Source organism: Rana temporaria, chromosome 3 (genome assembly GCF_905171775.1).
Source record: "Rana temporaria chromosome 3, aRanTem1.1, whole genome shotgun sequence".
Classification (NCBI taxonomy): Eukaryota; Metazoa; Chordata; class Amphibia; order Anura; family Ranidae; genus Rana; species Rana temporaria.
The window spans coordinates 46180315-46201074 of record NC_053491.1 but is presented as its reverse complement, the minus strand read 5'-3'; the positions used below and the strand labels follow the sequence as shown (position 1 = coordinate 46201074).

Sequence of the window (20760 nt, the reverse complement as noted above, 5' to 3'; positions counted from 1 at the left end):
CGACGGATATCCTTACGCGGACTGGCTCGCCTGGTCGGCCTGTTTCCGGCGTTAATCCAGGCCATTTGTCCAGCTTCTTTTCACTATCGAGACCTTCAGAGTCTCAGTCCCAACGTCTTTGCCAGGGGCTTCACTGTGCAGACGTCGTCACTCTGGACACGGAAGCCATAATTGAACTACGGTGGTGGCTACGTCAGGTCGACAGACGGCACGGCAGGTCCACCTGCAACTCCACGACGGATTCATCTTGGAATAGGTTGCCAACCACCTCGGTTGGGGTACTCGATGCGGTCCCTCGTCCACGGGAGGGGCGTGGCCCACAGCGGAGTCTCTGCTGCACGTTCACACGTGGAAATCCTGACGACCGTCTTGCCATCAGGACTCTAATGCCACACACGTCCACCTACAGTGTGTTCTTGCGTATGGACACCGTATCCGCGGTCCAGTACGACCTTCGCTTGGGGGGTCCTTGACCCAAAATCCTAACGGATCTAGCAAGATCTCTGACATTTCTGCCTGGAACGCGACATCGTTCCAGCTGCGAAATGTACCCCAGGCACTTCCGCTATGGTGTTAGATTGGAATTCTCGTTACCCGCCCAATTCCATCGACTGACGACTGCACCGGTCAGTGTTCCTGGCCCTTGCTCCCTTATGGGATCCTTTCTCTTCCCAGTCTGTACGAGGATCTGCACCCTCTATTCACGACGCACGTCCTACTTCTCTTCGCATGGTTGGGTTTTCGGGGTGTCGGTCACGGACAGCGACCTTTTCTTTAATAACGGGGGTTCCACTTGCCTTGATCTAGGCCTTGGGACTAGATATACATTTCGATCATCCGGAGGACTCTGGGTTAGTTGGTGATCAACGACAAGTTAACCTCATGAAGGCGTTCGTCTGAGATGACCAACTACCTGGTGGACTCGTTTGAGTCCGGGAGGTCCTATAGCTCCCCTGCGCCTTCCGCGCTGCGAACTCGGACTATCGCTCCCTTGTAGACTTACTACCGGTGGGATAACACCCATGGTGTACCGACTTAGTAAGCGTTAAGTTTCAACGCCCATCACACCCAGGGTATCAACGCTCTTGGGAGGCGATCAGTGGTCCTGACCACGCGCCAGGACTGGGGGGACAATCTCACTCTGTCGGAGGTTATTGTCGTTTGAGCTTCTGCCCCCTCGTGTCTGATTCTGTCAGACGCATATCGGGTGTCACGACGTTGGCCATTCCAGGCGTCGGATCCCGCCTCGGAGAGTCGGGGTTTTTCCGTCGTGCGTAGGACAGCGGCGGGACTTTATCGGTTTTTTCTACCCGTTCTTCCCCGCACATCGTACTCCGTTATCTACGGATTTCTTAGTCCTTCACGGTCCCACTGCGATCTTCGCATCTCTTCCTACTCCTCATTCCTACGCTAAACCTCAGTTTCCGGTTTCCTCAGCTACGCTAGCCAGAGGGGTACGATCAATCATGGAAATGGCAGGGTCTTACGTAACCCCGTGGGCGCCCACCCCTCCAGTGGAGCGGTGGCTCCTAGGTCATCACCCCGGGCGGCTCCCTATAGGATTTACGGCTAGCGGCGGACTGGTAACCACGATTGCTTTCCGCCAATTCTGCTTGGATCGGAGGAACACATATCTATATCAATTGTGTAGTTGTTTCATTTGTTATCATCTATATATGCATTGTTATAGCTTTGAACTTGCATAAGATATGAGCCTCCTGTCTGAGGTATAATTCGAGATTTTCCTAGCTTGTGACGGAAAATATTGATTATATGAAGACAGGAGGCGAGTATCTTCCCTCCCGACCCAACCCTGTCACGAGGTTGTCTCTCTCTCGTTCTAGACTGTTGAACCACACACCCTGCAAGTCGGAGGCTGGTACGCCCCGGGAGTTCGTTTTCACTAACCCCGTCGGGATTGCTGTTCCGTTTCGATCCATGGGTTTAGTTCACTACAGATGGAGGCTCCTACTACATTCCAGATCCGGAGTCGGGATGCCGTTGACTGAATCCGTTGGTCCATGTTCCTGAAGACGACTGACCGGTCGACTCCGAATGGTTTTGGTTTTCCTATAGTCCCCGTTGGGATGAAGTTGGTCCGGATGAAGTTGGTCCGTGTTGGCCTTGTCCTTTCGTTTCCTCCAGATTCAGATGTTGTGTTCCGGTCGGAAGGTTCCCGGCAGCCGCGGAGATGTCTAATTGGACTTTCGGTTCCTGTTTACACTAATTCATGAAGAAAGAGGAATAGGTTACCTCAGACAGTCCCTTATATAGATTACGGTCTGGGAGGGGCTACGCTGGCCCAGGGACTGCTGGGAAGGGTAGTTCTTTGAATTTTTTCTTTTAAGTTACAATAAATGTTTACTGTATTTCTGCTATGGGCATTATTAAAGAAAGATAATGCATAAGATACTCGCCTCCTGTCTTCATATAATCAATATTTTCCGTCACAAGCTAGGAAAATCTCGAATTCTCGAGTCGAAATGCTAATTTTATCCCCAAAAAAAAACCAACTAACATGTCGATTTTTTGCACCGAAACTAACGATTTTCAAAACGTAATGCTGCGTACACACGTTCGTTTTTCAGCATGAAAAAAAAAATGACATTTTCAGCATGTCCAAAAAACGACGTTTTTCCAACTTCATCATTAAAAACGACGTTGCCCACACACCATCGTTTTTGAAAAATGATGAACAAAGCGCGGTGATGTACAACACGTACGACGGAACTATAAAGGGGAAGTTCCATTCGCCTTGGGGCTGCTTTAGCTGATTCCTTGTTAGTAGAAGAGGATTTGCGCTTTTCTGTCTGTTACAGCGTGATGAATGTGCTTACTCCATTATGAATGGTAGTTTTACCAGAACGAGCGTTCCCGTCTCATAACTCGCTTCTGGGCATGCGCGGGTTTAAAACGTCGTTTTAGCCCACACACAATCATTTTTTACAACACGAAAAATGCAGCATGTTCGAATAATTTTTTTGTCGTCTTTCAGAAGCCGAAAAACGATGTGAAGCCCACACACGATGATTTTAAATGACGTTTTTAAAAACGTCGTTTTTTTTCATGCCGAAAAACGACCGTGTGTACGCGGCATGAGTAATGGAATTGATCGGAAACAGTTCGAACAAATTTACAGCGCATGTGCGTGTTAAAATGTAATCCCGGATTGTGTCATCGATCAAGGAAAAATGTACTGTTTATGTTCTTATCGATTGATAACATGGCGATAATTGGGCGACATCAATTGATACAATGATGGCGTTATCGCACGCACGTTCGACCGATTTTTTTTAAATTCCGAACGATTTTCTATCCATGTGTAAGTGAACAGCTTCTACGCCTTTAGTCAATGAGCTCTAATAGTGTTTTCCCTGCAATGTATGGCTTGTCTCGCCCTTGGGGATTTCCGTCTACCTCCATGCGTCCTCTCCTCGCCGGGGATCACACATTCCGCCAGTGCTGTCATATAGAGAGCGAGCTGAGCTGCACCTCCTCCCTGCAGGAGCTCCACACACCTCCACCAAGCGAGTGGAAGAAGGAGGCAGAGGGTGTGGGAGAGCTCAGGGCGGGAGGGCAGAACTCCTGAACTGCTCACACTCCTTTCTGCTGCTCACAAATACTTGCTCAATCAGTGCTGTGTAGAGCAAAGCACAGTGTAGGCTGAGCTGGAGCTAGATCTATTGGAGCTATGGGCTAGAGGACACACACACAGCCTGGCCACCCCTAGTCCAGTCCCCTGGCTGACCATGGCTGTGGGGGCTTTGCTGTCTAGCACTGAGCCTGGACCCAGCATACACAACCACTTGTGGATCTTAGAACTTTTCCCTGAGTACTTTGGGACCCGTCACTGATCAGCGTTACTGCTGGTATATTGGAGCTGCGTTCATGTGATTTAACCTCTGCACCACCACCAAGCAGGAGGATGCTTCCTAGCTGTAGGTAAGTCTATGGAAGGCATTGCAAGGATGCCCCAACTGCCAATTCCCAAACAGGGGTCTTTCTTTTTAGCCACGTGATTACATCTTATTGGACTGGAAATAACTGTCATATTTATTTTTTTTTTTTTAATTAGTAACTTTTGAATTTAAGTCGCCTTAGCGTGTTGTGTTAGCTTTGAGTCTGTTATAGCTTCACATGTTCTTAGTATGTTCGGAATATCACGTAGAAAATAATCACCCTGCCAATAAAGGTCGGAACAAATTAATGAACAACTCATTTATCCCAGAGGCATGCACCTGGGAAAGATAATTTACATGAAAGGAGCTGCTAATGTGATGTGTGAGAATGTGAGTAGGAATGCAAATGTTCTGATGGTGAAATGTCACTTCTTTGCTTTACTACCTTCCCGGCGTCACTGCGGGGGGACAATCTAAACCTTCAAAGGTGTGAGTAGAGCGGGACATACACCATACAATGTTCTTATTCAATTTCCTTTAGATTTACCTTCAACTGTGTAGTAGAGTGGCCTGCCTGATTGCATGCGACTTTCCGAAAGTAGCCGAACCGCAAGTCGGCTCTATACGGCACCTGCGCGCCGTGTAGAGCTGACTACGCAGGCGCCGTGTAGAGCCGACTCGCTGATCGGCTACTTTCGGAAAGTCGTGACGCGCCTTATCCGCCGGGGGGAGTTTTTCTCAGGCACGTCAATCATATGGGCGAAGTCCCAGATGACATTGCGGCACTGCGCAGGAACGCCCACTCGCGGGAGCGAGTACCCGGAAGCTGGGAGGAAAATACCGATAACAACCGTATGTACACCCCCCAAAAAAAAAAATGGCATACTGTACATGTTTGAGGTATACTGAATGTAATGTTATATACCTGTTTTTTGGGTGAACCTCCGCTTTGAGGTAAGAAAACATATTTTTGTTATTTTCAATATAATAAGGGCAAATTATTTAGTCACATCACCCCCCTCTGCTGTGCCACAATCTCCCCCTGCCTCCAATCTCGCCCAGGCCCCCTGCCTCCAATCACCCCCTGCCACCCCCCCCCCCTCTGCGGTGCCTCCAATCACCCCCTGCCACTAACACCCCCTGCCTCCATCCCCTTCTGCGGTGCCACCGCAGCCACCATCACCCCCTTCCTTCAATCTCCATGCCCAGTTCCAAGCCGAACCGATCTCGGCTATTTTTACTGACACATTCCCACATCCACGGACATTTGGGCATTTACGAACGGGGGAAAAAAGTGCCAGTTTTTACAAACTATCCGTTAAAATATGAACGGTTGGCCACACTGCCCCATACACACTATAAAACTTTTGTTTTCTGATTTCCCTTTAGATTTACCAAAACCATGTAGTGCAAGGGTCTGCCTGATTGCATACAAATAGAAACTCCTACGCATAGTTCCCATCTATGAATGATTTCGAGGGACTGTCCCTGATTAGGAACAAAGTCCCTCAGTTCCTTTTTTCTCCTCATTTGTCGATCATTTTGGTCTGATCTATACAGATGTATATGAAATGCACTGTTTATCTTTCAAAAAGTGTTTCCCAGTGCTAAACTTTTCATCCGATTTCTAAATTGCTGCATTTGTAAATGTCAAAAGCCAATATAAAGGGATAGTAGTGGTAAAAATAAAAAGCACTTGACTAATCAATAAAATAATTTTCCTTTAAGGGGGCGTGTCCTATATCTACATACTTTTGCTAATAGGTGTCCCTCACTCCCATCTCCAAAAAATTTGGAGGTATGTCTAAGGGCTCTTTCACGCGGGCGGACCGTATGTCCGCTTTTTCATCCATCCGTGTACGGAAGAAAAAGGGACATACATCGGTCCCTATGAGATTGCGGGTGTCAGCGGATGAACATCCGCTGACACCCGATCTCGCCCGGTGGCGCAATCCTCCGATTCTGCAGACGGAGGAAAACCCTATTTTTCCATCCGTTATCGGATCGGGTGAACACGGACAGACGGTTCCTGTTCATCCAATTCCCCCATAGAGGAGAGCAGAGAAAAGACAGGGCGGTCCCTGCACACTGTAATGCGGGGATCGCCCTGTCATCCGCCGGCTCAGTGGGGATCAACGGAGCGATCCCCCTGAGCAAGCAGAGGTTCACAGGGCGATTCATCACTGATCCGCCCTGTGTGAAAGAGCTCTAAGACCGTTTTCACACTGAGGAGTTTTTCAGGTGGTTAAGCGCTAAAAATAGCGCCTAAATACTGCCTGAAAAACTCCTGCCCTGCAGTCTCAGTGTGAAAGCCTGAGTGCTTTCACACTGAGGCGATACGCTGGCGGGACCGCTCCAAAAGTCCTGCCAACAGCTTCTTTGGAGCAGTGAGAGGAGTGGTGTGTTTACCGCTCCTCCACCACTCCTTCCCATTGAAAACAATGGGACTCCGAGGTAATACCGCTGGCAAGTGCGCCTCTGCAGAGGCGCATTGCCGGCGGTATTAACCCTTTTTCGGCCACCAACGGGGGTTAAAACCGTACCGTACCGCTAGCGGCCGAATACCGACGCAATTCCGACGGTATAGCGCCGCTAAAAATAGTACCGCCAACGCACCTCCCGCCCCAGTGTGAAAGGGGCCTTAAGGTTTGACCTTTATTTGGTTTTGGTAAATCTGAAGGAAAAAATCTACAGAAAATTTTATAGTGTGTGTATTCAGCTTAAGGTTCAGGAGGGCAGAATTTTCATTAGAATGATGAGATCAGAGATATGACGCACGTCAGGAGAAAAGTTCAGTAATATGTTTAATAAAAGAGTAGTAGTTTCATCTAACATGTCACTTTGGAGTTAGAGAATTTAAAGGGGCTTGGGTTTAAGTGTAGGTCTATACTCCCATGAAAAAGACATGGCAGGGGATCATTTGGTCTGACATCAGTCGTCTGTGATTCTATATTAGATTTTTGGACTTTTTAATAAAATATGGGGGTATATATTTCTGTAGCCTGAAGAGCTTACACTTAAATTATATTGATATGGCATACGCTCCCATGTTTTCTTTTCTGCAATGTATGGCAAGATGCCAAAGATAACATGTAATGTGTAGTTCTGGTCCTAAGCAAATCTTGTTTTATGATTTTTCAGAACTGACAGCTCCCGGATTGTATGTACTCTTATCACTGTGTAGACCCCCTGTGTATATAAAAATATAATTTCAGCAACTCCTGATCCTTATCAAGCTCAGCATTTCTGAAAACTAAATGCAACTTGTTTAGAAGTGGGTGCTTGCACTCCTCCTCCTCCTTCTTTTCTCCATACTTGAATAGATTGCCCACCCACTGGAAGCAGCAATTAAATCGTAAATTGGCACACATGATGCAGGCTGCTTGTGCAATCTCTTCTTTTGATTTACCAACACCTATGCACTTTGAGTTTCTTCTTGGCTGAATATAAATTGAAAGTATCCTTTAGGCCTGGTTCACACTGGTAAGATTTGAGATGCGATTTGAGATGTGAAATCGCATGTCAAATCGGCGGCATTTGCTGGCAATAGCACCGTCCTAATCGGTGCGACGCCGCATCTGCTGTCGCTGCACCGATTTCAAAAAGTAGTTCCTTTACTACTTTTTGCAATTTCGGGCCGCGATTTACATTGAAATCTGTGCAGAAACCTGCACAGATGTCTCTGAAATCGCGGCCGAAATCGGGACTGCCATCAGGGCCATCTTTTCCATTGGGCACGCTGGGAAGTTGCCCGGGGGCCCCGCTTGCCTGGGGGGCCCCACCGGCTGCCCAGCAACCCCAGTAAAAAATTGTGGAGAGTGACGGGTTAGAACTGCCCATGCCCAGTTTGCGGAAATCACAGAGAAGATCCGGTCCTCCACGAGTGCGGGGGGTTGCTGATGTGAGGGGGGAGTGAATGCAAAAATTTAAGGGGGCACTGATATAAAGGTTCCCCCTCCTATATTAGTGACCCCCCTTAACTTAGTGTATTTACTCTACGGAAGGTGGTCTCTGGTCACCAGAGTGCCCTTTACATCAGAGTCTGCAGGATTCCCCCTTACAATGCAAGGGGGAACTCAGTCTGCGGACCCTGATGTAAGTGGGAAAGAGAAAGCAGTGGACTCTGATATAAGGTTGTCTCTGGTCACCAGAGCCCCCCTCCACATCAGAGTTCCCCCCTTAGATCATGATCTGCAGCGTTTCCCTTTACATAAGAATTCCCTTTCACTGTAAGGGGGAATCCTGCAGACTCTGATGTAAGAGGAAACTCTGTGCTGGCTGGGTTATAGTAACCTGACCTTCATGTCAATGAAGACATTTTTTTTTACTTTTGTTTAACTTGAACACATTGCTAATAGCACTAGCTATATGTTTATAGTTTAAATACTGACATTTGCATTGTTGGGCACTGAAAACTGTAATTTTAGGTACTTTTTTGCAGTGGCAGTAAAAAATGTGGTTCTGCCAGTAAATTTTACGATTTTTGTCAGTAAATTCTCGTGCGTGATTGTGTAGACAGGGCCCCAGTGCACTGTATTGCCCGGGGACCTATAATGCTCTTAAGATGACACTGACTGCCAGCGGGAGTGAAATCGTGCGAGTTCAGTTGAATTCGCACAGCTTCACTCCCGCAGCCCAGTGTGAACCTGGGCTTAGCCCTGGATTACATTGATGCTACTTTGAAATCGTGCTACTTCACGATTTCAAAGTAGCAAGGCCAGCGCGATTTCAGGGACTACTTGATAGATATCTGTATCGCTTCATGCACAGATGTCTATTCAAGTCGCACCTGAAATTGGCAAAAGTAGTACAGAAACTACCTTTTTCAAATCAGCGTCACACTGATTGGAACAGTGCCATTGCCTCCACTAGGTTGCGACTTGATCTCTCAAATCGCATGACAAATCGCTCCATTGTGAACCTAGGCTTAGGCTCCGTTTCCACTAGTGCGACGTATCATGCGACGTGGGACTGCAAAGTCACATGACAAGTCGTACCCCATGATTTCCAATGAGTTCCGTTCATATCTGTGTGACTTCAAAGTAGTCCCTGCACTACTTTGGTCCGACTTTGATGCGACTTGAGGTCCAGGACCTCAAGAATACACAGGCATTGCTTCAAGTCGCATCAAAATCGTGGGACTTTGGGGTTGCGATAGTGGAAACAGAGTCTAAGCCCTCATTCACACTGATGCAGCTTTGAAAACGTGCTACTTCAGCATCATTTCAAAGCCGCACGTCAGTGTGATTTGCTCTGCCGATTTCATTGCGACTTCATTTAACAGAAGAATGAAATGAAATTTAGTAAAAAGTTGGGTCTTGCATTACAAAGTTGTTGGAGATTTCATAATTGGATTGTCCCATATACCTGTATGTACATACTGTATATTGCCAGCTGTACTTTTATCTTACTGCTCACTGATTAGTGTTAGGCTGCATTCACACCTGAGCGTTTTGTCGCCTGAAGCGCGACGCTCAAATATACGCTAGCATAAATATAGGTTCTTCTTAAAAGGAGAGTATGAACTTCTATGTCCCAAAATGTCACTCAGTTAATGGAGAATATCCAGCTTATTGTGGTTGACAGGTTGGGATTTTAGGCAGCATTCAGTATAGTTATGTGCTTAAGTTTTGCAGGTCCAAATTTATATTTGTTTTTTGTTTTGTTTGTTTTGGGTTTTGTTATATATATTTTAGCTAACAGTGAGCATATGTGTTACGCGGATAGAGAAAATCAGGAATGAATGAAGCAAATGACAGCTGCTGCACTCTGTGTATTGCATACCATGTATTATCCGGAGATTTGCAGAGATTGCCTGGGTATAGAGTGTCATTTGTGGTAGGAAGCGTTGCCAGAAGCTGTAAGTAAGATGTCATGATGACCATCAGTTATTCTGACAAATATCAACAAACTGGATTAGTGGGGCCAGCAGGTCATTATGATGCTGAACAGATCTGGTCGTTCTATCATTAGTCGGAGGTGTTGTTAGAAATGTATAGACTAGGCGCAAGTTACATCTTTTGTACTTTTTATTGAATTCAGAGAGCTGCCACAGTGAGTAACATTATACAGACTTATGTATTACTGTGCATCCTAAAGTCAAGATGCTAAGAGTGCATGTGGCAGGCCACCTGGGGATCCAAACCTATAAGTGAAAGACAGTGGCGGCTGGTGCTCAAAATGTTTGGGAGGGCGCAAACAAACGAAAAAACAAACATCAATTGCAGCCACTGTGCCATAAAATTGTCGCCACTGTGCCATGCCATCAAACGCAGCCACTGTGCCATGCCATCAAACGCAGCCACTGTGCCATGCCATCAAACGCAGCCACTGTGCCAGGCCATCAAACGCAGCCACTGTGCCATGCCATCAAACGCAGCCACTGTGCCATGCCATCAAACGCAGCCACTGTGCCATGCCATTGTCGCCACTGTGCCATGCCATTGTCGCCACTGTGCCCATCAATTGTCGCCACTGTGCCCATCAATTGTCGCCACTGTGCCCATCAATTGTCGACACTGTGCCCATCAATTGTCGCCACTGTGCCATGCCAAACACAGCCACTGTGCCATGCCATTGTTCGCCACTGCGCCCATCAATTGTCACCACTGTGCCATGCCAAACGCAGCTACTGTGCCATGCCATTGTCGCCACTGTGCCATGCCATTGTCGCCACTGTGCCTATCAATTGCCGCCAGTTTCCCCCCCCCCTCCTCCGCCTTTCACTTAGCTTTCTCGGTCAGCTCCTCCACGATCCCTTGAAGTAGTCCCGTCCTCAATGTCGCTTCAGCCAGTCAGGTTACCGGTAACCAGAACCATTGAATCTGATTGGCTGAGACGCCTGTCAGTGTTAACCAGGGAATGTGCGTCCCCTGGTTAACTATTTGGAAGCCGATTGCAGCCCTCAGGCTGTAATCGGAAAGCCTATCGGAACCGCTGGCTATGATAGACACTTCCAAAGCCAACCAGCTGCCGTTATTAAGATGGCCGGCGCTCGCCAGGGGGCCGGCCATCTGAATAGTGGGCAGCGGCGACGATACATGGGTTCATGCAATGCATGAATCTATGTATTGTTTTTCAGTGGCGGTGCAGGAGTGAGAGGGGGCGGCGCTCCTGCTCCCTCTATGGACGCACCGCCACTGGTGAAAGAGTTGGTCACTGTAATATACTTGTCAGATCATAGACAAAACTATTTGGTACTACTGTGAGTTGTATAGGACTTCACTGGGATGGGTGAATGGGTTCTCTTGACTATTGGAAGAACTCACTCAAGCTACATAGTTGGTGAGGTTGAAAAAAAGACAACAGTCCATCCAGTTCAACCTGTGGTGTGGGTTATATGTTTATGTCAATAGTCCATTGTTTATCCCTGTATGTTGTGGTCGTTAAGATGCTCATCAAATAGTTTTTTAAACTTTCAACGCTCCCTGGTGATACCACTGCTTGTAGAAGAGAATTCCACATCCTTACCGCTCTGACAGTTAAGAACCATCTACGCAGTTTTACGGTTAAAACTATTCTCTTCCAATTTCAGTGAATGGCCGCGTGTTTCTTTTAGTGAAATTTTTTTTTCCCTATGCTAGGGTCACCAGTAGGGTTGTCCCGATACCGATACTAGTATCGGTATCGGGACCGATTCCGAGTATTTGCGGGAGTACTCGTACTCCCGCAAATACCCCCGATACCCAAATAGAATACTCCTCCCCCCCCATCCCCCTCCGCCGCCGCGACGCCGCATCCCGCCGCCATTCGCCGCATCCCCGATGCCGCCGACTGTGTCATACGCCGGGAACATTACAGCTTTGAATAGCTGTAATGATTGGCGCCGCGCATAGACACTCCCCCTCGCTCGGGTGAACTGTCCAATCCCGAGCGAGGGGGAGTGTCTATACGCAGCGCCAATCATTACAGCGATTCAAAGTTGTAATGTTCCCGGCGTATGACACAGTCGGCGGCAGCGGGGATGCAGGTAAGTGGGACATGGATACATGGGGGGGAGACGCTGGATACATGGGGGGGAGACGCTGGATACATGGGGGGGAGACGCTGGATACATGGGGGGGAGACGCTGGATACATGGGGGGGAGACGCTGGATACATGGGGGGAGACGCTGGATACATGGGGGGAGACGCTGGATGGGGGGAGACAATGGCTGCATGGGGGGGAGACGCTGGATGGGGGGAGACGCTGGATGGGGGGGAGACAATGGCTGCATGGGGGGAGACAATGGCTGCATGGGGGAGACGCTGGATGGGGGGAGACAATGGCTGCATGGGGGGAGACATGGCTGGATGGGGGGTGACAATGGCTGGATGGGGGGGTGACAATGGCTGCATGGGGGGAGATGCTGGTTCGGGGGAGACAATGGCTGCATGGGGGGTGACAATGGCTGCATGGGGGGTGACAATGGCTGCATGGGGGGTGACAATGGCTGGATGGGGGGTGACAATGGCTGGATGGGGGGTGACAATGGCTGGATGGGGGGAGACAATGGCTGCATGGGGGGAGACGCTGGATGGGGGGAGACAATGGCTGGATGGGGGGTGACAATGGCTGCATGGGGGGTGACAATGGCTGCATGGGGGAATACATTGCTGGATGGGGGGTGACAATGGCTGGATGGGGGGATACATTGCTGCATGGGGGGAGACAATGGCTGCATGGGGGTGACAATGGCTGCATGGGGGGAGACGCTGGATGGGGGGGAGACAATGGCTGCATGGGGGGAGACATGGCTGGATGGGGGGTGACAATGGCTGGATGGGGGGGGTGACAATGGCTGCATGGGGGGAGACGCTGGATGGGGGGAGACAATGGCTGCATGGGGGGTGACAATGGCTGCATGGGGGGTGACAATGGCTGGATGGGGGGTGACAATGGCTGGATGGGGGGTGACAATGGCTGCATGGGGGGAGACGCTGGATGGGGGGAGACAATGGCTGGATGGGGGGTGACAATGGCTGCATGGGGGGTGACAATGGCTGCATGGGGGAATACATTGCTGGATGGGGGGTGACAATGGCTGAATGGGGGGATACATTGCTGCATGGGGGGAGACAATGGCTGCATGGGGGGTGACAATGGCTGCATGGGGGGAGACAATGGCTGCATGGGGGGAGACAATGGCTGCATATGTGGGGGGACATCGCTGCATTTGGGGACACATTTAAAAAAAAGTATCGGTATTCGGTATCGGCGACTACTTGAAAAAAAGTATCGGTACTCGTACTCGGTCCTAAAAAAGTGGTATCGGGACAACCCTAGTCACCAGTACGGTTTTTGTACATTCGAATAATAATGGCATCATCCTATCATTAGACAATGAAGAAAAGGGGTGGAATTGTCAAGGGCTACTCCAAAATGTTGCCCTATGGCACCAATAGTGTTGAGGACTATCTCGGTACCCAGAGATTATACAAGGTAGTAAAAAATACACTTATTAGAGGATTGCATCATAGACATGGACAACAACAAGACAAGGATATGGTGGTTGTATATAGTTAAGTTAAATTCTCAATTAAAGAACATAGAACCCCACTGGTTTGTGGGAGCACAGAGATGTAGGTTCAAACGTGGTCCTCTACATGTTTTGCGACATGTGCCACTTCTTCAGGAGGCGTTAACCAAAAACATCTATAAAGAGATACAATCTCATAATTGCAATCAAAAAATAGTTAAAAAGACAATATAGCAATTACTTATTGGAGTATTAGCTAATACTCACGAAACATGTAGAGGACCACGTTTGAATTTACATCTGTGCTCCCACAAACCAGTGAGGTTCTATGTTCTTTAATTGTAAATTTAACTGAACTATATACAGCAACCATATCCTTGTCTTGTTGTCTATATCTATTATGCAGTCCCCTAATCTATTTTTTTATAGAACTACCTTGTATAATCTCTGGATACCGAGATAGTCATCAACACTATTGGTGTCATAGGGTATTTGTACATTGATATCATGTCTCCTCTCCAGAGAGAATAAGTTCAATGCTTGCAGTCTTTACCCATAACTGAGATCCTCTAGTCCCCTTATTAGCTTTGTTGCCCTTCTCTGGGCTCTCTCCATTTCCAGCACATCCTTCTTGAGGACTGGTGCTCAGAACTGGACAGCATACTCAAGATACGGCTGGACCAGAGTCTTGTGTAAGTGGGAGAATTATTTTATATCTGGAGTGAATCTCCTATTTAATGCATGCCAATATTAGGTTGGCTTTGCTTGCAGCAGCTTGGCATTGCATGCCATTCCTGAGCCTGTAGTCTACCAGGTCCTTTCCATCTTCGATTCCCCCAGAGGTTCTCCCCCTAGCCAGTAACTTGGCTTCATATTTTTGGCACCCAAATTCATTGCTTAATTTTGTATCATCTGCAAATATTAAGATTGAGCTATTTATCCAATTCTCTATATTGTTTATGAATGAATTACATAGAATAGGTCCTAGGACAGATCCTTGGGGATCCCACTTACCACACTGGACCATTCTGAGTACTCCCTATTTATCACCACCCTTTGGACCCACCCCTGTAGCCAGTTTTCAATCCAGGTACTCGTGGTCCATACCGACAGACCTCAGTTGGCATGGACCATAGGGTGAGTACCTGGATTGAAAACTGGCCATACACAGTGAATTTTGTGTAATTCCTAAGGAACTGTCCAAATTTCAAGCTGTGAGTGGCCATGTTGGCACTCTAGCTGCTGAATATCATTCAATTTGAAAATCAAAGGAGCCATGCAGAAACTTATGAACAAATTGGATGCAATAACTATTGGGTATTCAGTTGCGGGTGCTGGTTGTCGGAATACAATAGCTGGCAGGGAGATTTGTCCATCCACCACGCTGTAAAGAATGGATGGTAGAAGATATAATTTCTCTCGCTCAGCCACACAGGTACACAGGTAGTGTATGGCCAGCTTAAGACCCAATTCTCCAACATGGCTGCAACAGAATAAAAACCTACCCTACTTTTGCTAAAAACCTACCCCCTTACCTCTTAAAGTGGAGGTTCACCCAGAAATGTTAATTTTTAACATTAGATTGATGCTCATTTTGTCAAGGGGAATCGGGTAGTTTTTTAAAATCGAAGCAGTACTTACCGTTTTAGAGAGCGATCTTCTCCGCCGCTTCCGGGTATGTGCTGCGGGATTGGGCGTTCCTATTTGATTGACAGGCTTCTGACGGTCGCATACATCGCGTCACAATTTTCCGAAAGTAGCCGAACGTCGGTGCGCAGGCGCCGTATAGAGCCGCACCGACGTTCGGCTTATTTCGGCTACTCGTGACGCGATGTATGCGACCGTCGGAAGCCTGTTGGAAGACTGTCAATCAAATAGGAACGCCCAGTCCCGAAGACCATACCCGGAAGCGGCGGAGAAGATCGCTCTCTAAAACGGTAAGTACTGCTTCGATTTTAAAAAAACGACCCGATTCACCTTCACAAAATGAGCATGAATTTAATGTTAAAAAAAAAAAATTCGGGTGAACTCCCGCTTTAACTGTGCATCTGTTTGAAGTAAACTTCTGTCTCATCTTGCTAAAAATGTCTAATCTTCGAGGGGAGGGGGGGGGGGGGGGAGGTATGGCAAGGTTTTGACTACCTTAGGGCCTCTACAGAGTTTAATCCGGTACTGTTGGCAGCCAAAACCCACCTGCAACTTCAGAATCTAGTACCAAGGACAGTGGTGCCTGAAGAACACACAAGATGAGCCGTAGAGCAAACAGAAGTGTGACCCCCCCTTACTAGCCACCTCTGAATTAATCCAATTGTTGTTACATGGGGTTTAATGTCTTAAGGATTATAGAAGTGGTTGGCAACTTTCTCGATCTAGGGGCCTCAAGTGCAGCCCCTGACTTCACAAAGAGACCGCACATAATTAGTGAATATAATGCTATAGAAGGCTGTAATGCCGCGTACACACCATCACTTTATGTGATGAAAAAAACAAAATTTTTAAAAACGTCAATTTAAATGACCGTGTGTGGGGGAAAACGTTGTTTTATGTCTTGTGAAAAACGACAAAAAAAATTGAAGCATGCTTCAATTTTATGTGTCGTTTTTCAAAATTTTTTTTTTTACTTCACAGAAATTGACTGTGTTTAGTAAAAAACTACGTTTTTAAACCCGCGCATGCCCAGAAGCTAGTTATGAAGCGAGCTTCAATGGAAAAAAGTGGTGTACGTAACCTCGCTTTGCTAGAGCATTGTGAAAAAACGATGGTGTGTAGGCAACTTCGTCTTTGAAAATTAAAGTTTCAAAAACTTCGTTTTTTACTTCACAGAAAATGTCGTTTTTTTTTAATCACATAAAGTGATGGTGTGTATGCGGCAAAAGAGACATTAGATGCAACAGGAGTTGGTCAAAGACTATAGACCTGCTACATGAGGTTGGAGACTGGGTACATACTTCAGGAAGACAGTTCTAGATTATGAATGTTGGCCATCAGTAGTATTACAGTCTCCTTGTATATCGGTGCACATTTCTGCTCCTTACAGCCCCATAAAAATGAGTTCTACTATATTTGATATTTCTCTTGATCAATGAAAAAAAAAATACAAGAAAGATATGGACAGCACAAAAAATATTTTCCTTCAGGCTGGTTTCACACTTATGCAAATTGGATAGGGTTTCCCCCGCATCCAATTCGCATGACAGGAGAGGGTGACTGGTTCTCAATCGAGCCGGTTCACACACCTTTGGGGCAGCCGCGGTCCGCATTAGGAGAGGGTCCTGTGAGTCTTTGGACCCGTTTCAGGTCCGAATTCAGGCAAAAATTTGGACCTGATTCGTACCTGAAACAGAGAACAGGGATGCAACGGACCCCCTGCTGTGAGCCGCAGCTAGTGTGAACCCAGCCTTAGTGACCCGAGTAAGGAAAACTAACTAACTACGATCAGCAGGACCTTAAAGGGGTTGTAAAGGATTTTTTTTTTCATAATAAGCATCCATTACCTGCAGACATTCCTCTTTTTACTTCCTCATCGTTCGTTTTTGTTAAGAAGTTGCTCTATTTCTTCTCTGTTCTGTTCACTTCCTGCTTGTCTGATTTTACTGAACACCGTGACGGGAGGGTTTACTGCGGTGGTCAGTAACGTGCTCACCCCTTCCTGGGAACTACACCTGTGCGGCAGGACGCTCTCTACGTGTTGGAGACTTCAAGGAGGTGTGAATTACTGGGCATGCCGCAATTCATACTGGGAAATGTAGTTCTTACATGATCGAACAATGCAAACCAGGAAGTGAATGAGAGAATAGAAACTAGAACGCCGGAGGTGATATAGATGAAGGAATTTAATAGGTATTTACTCGTTTTTTAACAGAATCATTACACTATTCTGTCTGTCTACCTTGCAGACATTAATTTTAGGCAAAAAAATGTTTTCCTTTAGTGACCCTTTAAGGGCCACATGTGACTCCCAGGCCACAGATTGGGCACAAAAAGATTAGAGGTTTTTCATCTAGGCCAGCAGTCACCAAACTTTCTAAACAAATGGCCAGCTTACTGTCTTTCAGACTTTAGGGGGGGCTGCACCAGGGCCAGTGGGAGTAGAAATTGTCCTGGCAACCAGTGGGAGTAAACATGGTCTATCTTTGGTGTCAGTGGGCGGACTAGTGCCACATTGTTGTTGTTGTAGGAATAGTGCTCGATCGTTGGTGTCAATGGAAGAAATTATGCCCGATCGTTGGTGTCAATGGGAGAAATTCTGCCCTGTTGGTGACAGTGGAAGGAATCCTGCCCTTTCGTTGGTATCAGTGGGAGGAGTAGTGACCCATTGTTAGTGTTAGTGAGAGGAATAGTGGCTCATTATTGGTATCCATTGAAAGAATTGTGCCCCATCATTGGTGTCAATGAAAGGAATTGTGCCCCGCTGTTGGTGTCAGTGGGAGGAATAATGCCCCATTGTTGGTGTCTGTGGATGGAATAGTACCCAGAGGACTGGATAAAAGCAAGCAAAGGGCCACATCCAGCCCCGGGCCACAATTTGGAGCCTGCTGACCTAGGCAATGTATGGTCACTTGAATGCGTGTTGGTGAATTAGGTGAAAGTGTTCCTTGTAAATACCTTGAAAAAATCTGTAGCGGGAATTGTCGTAGCGCTGATTACAACTGTGATGGTCAGCTTTCCCAGTGGCCCCTCAGGTGTAAGATATGCATACTTACTGAACATGGGTCCAAACTGGGCCAATGTAAGTATGCAATACAGATCATACCTGGAGTTCAGCTTTAATTTATCTTCTGTACTCAAAGTGAATACAGCTTCACCTTATGTATGAACATTCACGTTGCAAGGTGTATATACAATGTCCTAATATTGAAAAGGTTCCCCCAGGGTTTTTTCTTCCTTTTTTTATTTTTTTTAGCAGCAGGGTTAATAATGTCAAGGAATTCATTGGTTAAAAGAAGATTTTTTTATTGGAAAGTTAGCATATCATAGACACATAGGCCCAGATTCACGTACAGCGGCGTATCTTTGAGCGGGCGTAATGTATCCTATTTACGTTACGCCTCCGCAACTTAGACGGGCAAGTGCAGTATTCTCAAAGCACTTGATCCATAGGTTGCGGTGGCGTAGCGTAAATAGGCCGGCGTAAGCCCGCCTAATTCAAATGTGGAAGATGTGGGCGTGTGTTATGTTAATCTTCTGTGTCCCCACGTAAATGATGCTTTTTACGAACGGCGCATGCGCTGTCCGTGGACATATCCCAGTGTGCATTGCTCCAAAGTATGCCACAAGGACGTATTGGTTTCGACGTGAACGTAAATTACGTCCAGCCCCATTCACGGACGACTTACGCAAACAACGTAAAATTTTCCAAATTCGACGCGGGAACGAAGTCCATACTTAACATTGGTACGCCGCATATACGCCTCATATAGCAGGGGTAACTTTACGCCGGGAAATGTACTGCGTCGGCCGGGCGTATGTTCGTGAATTTGCGTATCTAGCTGATTTACATATTTCTAGGCGTAAATCAGCGTACACGCCCCTACCGGCCAGCGTAAATATGCAGTTAAGATCCGACGGCGTAAGAGACTTACGCCGGTCGGATCTAATACAAATCTATGCTTAACTGATTCTAAGAATCAGGCGCATAGATACGACGGCTCAGACTCATAGATACAACGGCGTATCTGGAGATACGCTGTCGTATCTCCTTTGAGAATCTGGGCCACAGCAGTTAAAATATAAGCTATGGTAAGGGGATATGATACCATTCCAAATACAAAAAATGCAAACGCAAGATTATACACAGCATCACATATCAGAATTTCTGTCGTATAAAATTCCCGATGCGTTTCGACCTACGTGGTCACGGTCTTCCTCAGGGGTTTGATTTGCTGTTTAGAAAATGTATATTTTAACATTTCAAGTGTCAAAAAAATAGTTAATAGATAATTTATCTTAAAACACATAAGGTATAGTGACCAGGTATAAATGGGGAGATCTCCTAACCAGAATTCCTTTAAAATCAATCAGATGATCCCAGGTGTCCCTTGGCCACTCCCACTCCAAGGAGGGACATCGTTCCGCTCTGTATGGCTTACAAAGAGTCACACTGGGGGGACACCCTCTGGGGGCGTGTGTGGGTGGGGGGGGGTCCTCACCTGCAGCAAATCCCCCAAAGATATTATTATATCGTATATTTAGGAAATATTGATTAAATTCTGAGTTAGCAATTGATGGTCAGAGTAATTTCCAATGCTCACTGTACATGTATGTCTGTTTTTATAGTGGTAGTATTAATTATTACTATCAAATAAAAGAATCCTTATTATATATCTCTTGTTAAATGTGTCCTAGGTGAACTGACTCTATTTATTTTAAGTAAATCGACCCCATGGCATGTGAACTACTGATATGATTGCAGTTGAGATAAAAATCCAAAGACTCGAATGTTTCTTTGGTGTTCAGGGACTTAAACATTTCCCTTCAGATATTTTTGATTGATGGCCTCCATGGGTATGAACATCATATTAAGCAATCTGTATACACAGCTGTTAGTATGCGGAGCATCTTTAGTTCCCGTAAATGTAAGGTCTGTCTTCTGGTCAAGAATTTGTTTTTCTTTTCTCTAGTATTTGATGTATAGCAATGTTTCGGGATAACCTACAAAATACTGGTACACCCTTGAAGTTTCTGACCTTTTTTACCTGCATCAGCCTGCATTCAGTTCATCTGATCTCGAGCATCAGAACCTTCAAGCTTGACTCTTCTCCATCATGCATGATGGCTCCTCTTAAACCTTTGGTCATTGCCTGCATGTTGCATCTTGTATGTCCAAGTATTTCCATTCTCTAATAAACCTGTCCTTTTCTGTGCAAGGACATTTTGTTATTTTGTGTACACATTCTTTTTCAAACTTGAGTACTTCTACCGCTAATAAAGAAGAATTGGGTTCTCGTAGGTCTAATTGGCCTGGGGAGTAAGACCCTTGCTTCTGGGCTAATTCAGTCCTTTTATTCTTGGCTGAATACATCAAGCCTCCATTGTGAAGGCACAATCACTTGGAGACTAATGATGACTAATGCCATTGACATGTGGAAGAGGTTACATCTGGACAAACGGTGCATATCATGTAAAAAAATACAAGTTAATTAGTATATTTAATGAGCTGAGAAGCAGAGTAGTTGTTCCTTTCTTTCTGTGACATTTGGGCTAATTCTGTGTATTTACTAGAGTTTACACACGGAAACCCATGACCACGAAGGCATTTAATTACACAGTGGAGTCAATAAGACACTTTGTCACATGCTTTGTATAAGATAGTTATCTGAGTTTCCTTTGAACAATTTTAGCTGAGAAGTGTTCTGTCAGTTCTGATAGTGATTGGATCAAAGAGATGTAGGCAGAAGTCATTG

The 20760-nt window shown here is 46.4% G+C and overlaps 1 protein-coding gene across 2 annotated transcripts in view; it reads left to right on the top strand.

Moving 5' to 3' along the window:
* Nucleotides 1-3533: 3533 nt before the first annotated feature.
* The window catches only part of LOC120931247 (ADAMTS-like protein 5), a 139954-nt gene continuing 122727 nt past the window's right edge, over nucleotides 3534-20760 (top strand). For both annotated transcript variants that reach the window (XM_040342493.1, XM_040342492.1), the window contains exon 1: nucleotides 3534-3942. In XM_040342493.1, the coding sequence (XP_040198427.1) occupies nucleotides 3926-3942 (17 nt within the window). In that variant the 5' untranslated portion in view covers nucleotides 3534-3925. The remainder of the gene's footprint in view (nucleotides 3943-20760) is intronic.